This window comes from Haliaeetus leucocephalus, unplaced genomic scaffold, assembly GCF_000737465.1.
Source record: "Haliaeetus leucocephalus isolate CR32 unplaced genomic scaffold, Haliaeetus_leucocephalus-4.0 Scaffold848, whole genome shotgun sequence".
Taxonomy (NCBI): Eukaryota; Metazoa; Chordata; class Aves; order Accipitriformes; family Accipitridae; genus Haliaeetus; species Haliaeetus leucocephalus.
This window is the reverse complement of record NW_010973284.1, coordinates 4,372,739-4,378,150: the sequence shown is the minus strand read 5'-3', so window position 1 is coordinate 4,378,150 and position 5,412 is coordinate 4,372,739. Positions and strand designations below refer to the sequence as shown.

Here is a 5,412-nt window from a genome sequence, read left to right as displayed (position 1 = left end):
CACAAAGCAGTGGACACTTCAGGAATGCCAGTATTTCTGTAGAGTCTTATTTAAATCAGATAAATAAAGGTGAGAGTAAAGAACGTTTGATTACCTTTTAAGATACAACTAAAACTTAAATCTCCTGAATGCCTCATGTCTCGCTCTATGCTGGTCACAACTGAGCCGATCCCTGTAGAACCCCTGTTCTTGGAGCTCATGCTTCAATAGATCTGCTTACACCTTTTGTTCTCTACCATGTTGCTTTACTGAGGTGTCTGTTATTTGAGTTTATCATATCACATCTAAATTTAGCCTATAATCTCTTTAGGACAGCCACAATAGTTGCAAAGTCAGAGCTGAGCAATTCTCATGGGTTTGAGCTACCTCTGTGCTGTCCTGATCCTCTGGTTTCAAAGGCAAGTGCAGCTTTGGTGTAACATGGATAAGTCGTCTGGCTTTCTCAGTTACAGTAGTGGAATATAGTGTACTGCATACTGCAGCTTGGCCCTGGACATGTCCTTACACTGATGTCTGCAAGAGTATCTTTGAAAAATAAGAGCTCAAGTTAGCAAAGTCTGTCCTTTACCACTACTGGGGCTTTTTTCTGCTGGAGCCAGTGCAGAAGGTTGGGTCTTGCACAGTGCGCTGTGGGCCAGGCCTATTACAAAAGCACTATGGCGTGGACATGCTGTCATAGCTGCCAGTTGCTCAGTGAAGTACCCTAGCAGTTGTTTGCCCAAGGACCTGTTTCTCTCCCACCTACGTGATCTGAAGAAGTAATTGTACCAAAGTTTAAACGGAGCCTTCAGCTTCAGTTTTTAAACCTGAAAATGTTTCTTCATTTAGGCTGCAACCACCACTTGTCACCCATCAGCAGGGAACATGCAAGAGTACAAAGACTCAAGTTTGACTGGAAATGTCGCCTGCAACTAATTCTGTGTTGTGAGTTTTGCAGTGGAAGTTCTTTCCTGTGAAAGCACCAGAAAGCTGTAGTGAAAAGAAACTGTGGTTGCCTGAGGCTGTATACCATGCTAGGCCATAATAGCCTTTGGCTTAGTGGTGGGTCAGGACACCTTTAGATAGGTTTGACTCCTGCTCTGGTTTTCCTGGGAATTTGTGTGGGTTCTGATGATGGAAATGCAGTGCTGGGCCAGGAGATAGGAGATTGTGAGTTTGGGCTATGTTGATATAAGAAGGTAAGATGTGGAGGAAGGGAAAGCTTGGAAAAAAACAGCCTATATAGGTAATTTGTTGTATAGTGTAAGGATGTAAGTGTTGACCTTTGCACGTGGGATATCTGGTTTCTAGTACTGGCTTTGTGCTGATGGACAGTCCTGGGTTGGCTATGACTCTTGTGTGCCTCTCTTTCCCCACTAAAGGAGGCATAATGCCTCTCTTTTTATAATGTCCCTTAGTACCTCTAGATGCTACATGACAGCTAAGTACTATATACAACAAAAACACAGATAAAAATGCACTCCTGTGGAAGGTTGAATCCTGCTCTCTTCTCTCCCTTGTGGGCTGCTCTGGCATCAATAGCGAGCCAGGTAATCACCCCACACTTCTGTCTCTCTGCAGAATGGGGTAAGATGGGGTGGTCCCCCAACATAAGCACACTTCTTTTCTCCTCCTTTGAAAACACTATGTAAATTTTGTTGTATAAACTCAGGGTACTGTAACATAGAAAGTGTAGAAGGCAAATGCATCATGGATCTCTGAATCACTAAGAAAAAGCAGCCAGCTTTGTTTTGTTTTTATTTTGGTTTAGTAAAAACACACTTCCCACACTAACTTTTGAAACTTACACGTGGCACAGAGGGGGATCAGTTCCAGTTGATATGAGCTTGGAAGAAGAGAGGGAGGAAATAACTTAATTGCTTTAGACTTTAGTTCAGCTGGAGTCGAGAGGAAAGAATCAGTGTCCCTTTTTTGGAATTCAGCAAGAAGGTCGTGTTCTTGGTGAGGACAGATCCTCTGCAGGTTTTGTGGAGGTACTGTACGGAGCGCTGCGGAACATTCACAAAACAGGTGGCTTTATATTTAAAACAGTAACTGCTGTCAGTGACAAAAAGCTGTGTTGCTTTCTTGGAAGTATTGCTGCACTTAGAGCATACTGTGTTATAAACAGTATGTTCCTCTCTTTTTGAAATGTGAGGCTTCTGGGCTAAACGACGTGGGGGGGTGGAGAGTGTGTGTATATGTGTGGTGGAGGGTTGTTTTCATGTTTAGTGCTGTAATATTGGGCTTAGAAGATAAAAAAAAAAAGATTGGGTAGATGGGGTGTTATATCAAATCTGGGGACTTCGCCTCTAAGACATTTGTAGTTTCAGCTTATCTATCCCTGGTCCCTGAGTATCAGTTGATGGGTTGAAAACCAGGGGGAGTTAAAGGAGTGGGAGACGAAATGCAGGAAAAACTGCTGATCTGCTTGTTTGTGGGTAATTTGAACCAGACCCCCAGGGAATGGGAGGACATTCCCACCTGGAATTCAGATTTTGTGTTGAATACCGCTAAAATTAAAGATCTCATAACAGATAGCGCAGCTCCGGTATCCTGCAGTGAAATGCTAAAGCACACACCGTCTCTGCTTCTCTTCTGTCAATTGCAGCATGCTTTCTTTTGGCATCTCTCGTGGATCTTGCAAACTGTGTTGACAAAAAGCAATGGCAGATTGTTTCTTCCCCAAGTCTTTATATTCAGACTATAGCTGCTTCCTCTTTCCTACTCACATTTTCCCATATGGTGACTTTGGAAAATTCCTCTCCGATTTCGTTGGGAAGTGCAGGAAACTGTCGTTGGTAGAAGGTTGCCTATTACTCTCTCTAATTCTGCTGCTCACATCTGGAAAGGATCTGGCTTGGAAAGGGGAGACTTGCTCTGAGCTCAGCGCGTGTAACTGACATGGCATGAGCCGAGGGAGCCTGTGGGGGCAAGAGAAATGTTCTTCTCCATTCATCTGATTTCTGACAGCAAAGGTGAGTTTTTCAGCACTTTATTTTTTTTAAAAGCTGGATTCTCAGACAACATCCAGCAGCCTCCCTTTCAGCTGCAGCTTTTAGAAAGGATATTCAATGTAAGTAACAAATTCAGTTAACCTGTTGCTATTGAAGGAGAGGATGTTTTTCCACCTGTGTGTGTGTGTCCAGTGAGAATGTGTGTGGAGAATAATAGATACAGAGATGAGACATTTTGAGCATGATTCTGTTGTTTATTGAGGTAACTGTAATCACTGAGAAGCATACAGTAACTCCTGAAACTTCAGCTTACTTCTTGAGACTGTGCCTTTTGTAGCATTCTGCCTCTGGTGCTGTGTGACAGCAAAGTGCAGAAATCAGTAGTGGTTCTGTCTGGACTCAGAAAGATGCAACCACAGAAAACCCTGAGCTGGTTTCAGTATAACTTCAGTCTTTGGGTAGAAGGACCCGATCCAAAGCCCACTGACAGCAAGGGAAGAGGACTGACTCTTTCTAGTGGGTTTTGAGCTACTCCTTTAGTAAGGTTTCTTAATAAGGCTTTGGATCAGGCCCATAGGAATGAGTTGAAATGGAGTGAGTTACTTCAGACTTTGAACTAAAAGAAAATAAAAATCTTGCCTGGTTTTACTGCCTGCACTCCAGATGCAAGCAGATGTTTCTGTACCCAAAGTGTCTCCCTGTGGCACCAGAGCAGCATTCACTTCAAATGCATTGTAGCAGAAACACACATATTGATGACAATGGGGTGAGATGATTGCCTCAGAAATTCTAGTGTGCAAATAGATACAATATTTCCTGTTAATTTTTTAACATCTTTTCAGCTATGTATGTGCAAATCTATAGAGCCCAATACCAACCATGATGTTAACTGTGTGCTATGGGAACAGTGTTGGTATTGTTATAGCAGGGCTGGTTGTGACCTGCATTATAAAAAGGATTTTTTTAATTCAGTTTCTTTTGTAAGTATCTGTAAGGATAAGCTGACATGTAAGAAGAATACTTTGTTAGAGATCTGATATATCATACTTTCTGAGACTATTTTCTCTAAGGTTTCTGAAATATTTTCTGAGATTAGGTCACCAAATACTAAGGATTTTAGTAATCCACTGTTGGCATACTCATATGGCCAATTTTGATCTCACTATTAATATCTAGCTACCATATAAAGAACACCATCTGATCTCTGGAATGTTTTATAAAGGAGATTAATTTCATTATACTCAGCTTTGACAGATATGAAAGCTGTGAAATAGTGGAGCAAGGGGAAGAGGGATCAAGCAAACAATGTTCAATGCTTAAAATCACCCAGTGTGTTGGTAGGTAGCAGAGATCAGGACCAAAGCAAAACCATCCTTGTCTTGGGATGCTCTGTCCTGTAGTCCCACCTTCTCCCATTTCTTCAAGTGTAAGTCAGTGTTTAAAGAAATTATTTAAGATTTTCATGACTGTGACTGAGAGCAGGATCTCTCCAATGCTTCCCAAGCACCCAAAGTCTATGAAAGCCCCAGAGAGAGTTTCAGCTGGTGCAAAGCAGCAAAGCCCCGTGGATGTAAATGGAGATGTGCCAGTTCTGACGGCTGCCAGTCTGACTCTGGAGATGTTATTGTTTCCAACGCAAAGAAGGAACCTGGGCTGGCAGAGGTGAACAGAGTATTTATTTCATATTAAGGTCATGAGTCCATTGTGCTTTTTCACCTGAAAAGATCAGCCTAAATAACAGTTTCTCATCACTGTTGAATACTTCTGTGAGGAATAGCCCAAAGGATAAAAGACAAGCCATTACCAGTCCTTACTGCAAATGATTATGTATGAAATCTGAGAAGGGCAACAGATGAGACCGAAGGAGCTGGATTAGGGCCAGCTGGCTGGTCCAGTAGATATTCAACTTCTGTTTGAATTATTTTAACCTGCTGCCGGAAAGATAAAAGCTGAACGTTAGCCAGGCCTCTAAGGTTCAGATCAGCACTGTCCAAAATCAATAGGAAGCCCATTTTGTTTTCAGTAGCCGTGAGATTTTGTTATTGTTCGATGCATGTAAAGCAGCCCCTCCGAGAAGCATCCCGAGAGCGTGAGTCACTCTCTTCCAGCGTACCTGGTTTGCATTAACCAGTTTCTTCCCTATGCAAAGCTGCGAGGAAACAGTACGACCAACAGTTACACAGAAATCACACTGCAAAACCTCCTCTATAAATCTCCGGGATCACCTGGCGTTTCTCAATATTTAAAAAAAGCAAGAAATAACTGGAGGCGTCGGGGACGGTGCGGGGGTGCTGCCAGGCCGTAGCCGGGGTCCCGCGGGCGGGTCAGCGCCAGGCTGCCTGCCCGGGGCCGGGCAGCGCTCCTCGGCCTCACCCCGCTCCCCAGGCCGCCTCGAAAGGAGGTGAAGAGCACCCAGGGAAAGCGGGGGGACGCAGGGCGGCGGCGGGGCTGGCGCCTCAGGCTGCCGCGGCCCCCG

At 43.8% G+C, this 5,412-nt stretch overlaps 1 protein-coding gene across 1 annotated transcript in view; it reads left to right on the top strand.

Moving 5' to 3' along the window:
• Positions 1-3,697: 3,697 nt before the first annotated feature.
• Positions 3,698-5,412, top strand: part of PODN (podocan) — a 23,907-nt gene continuing 22,192 nt past the window's right edge. Inside the window, exon 1 of the mRNA XM_010582703.1 lies at positions 3,698-3,702. Within this exon, the coding sequence (XP_010581005.1) occupies positions 3,698-3,702 (5 nt within the window). The remainder of the gene's footprint in view (positions 3,703-5,412) is intronic.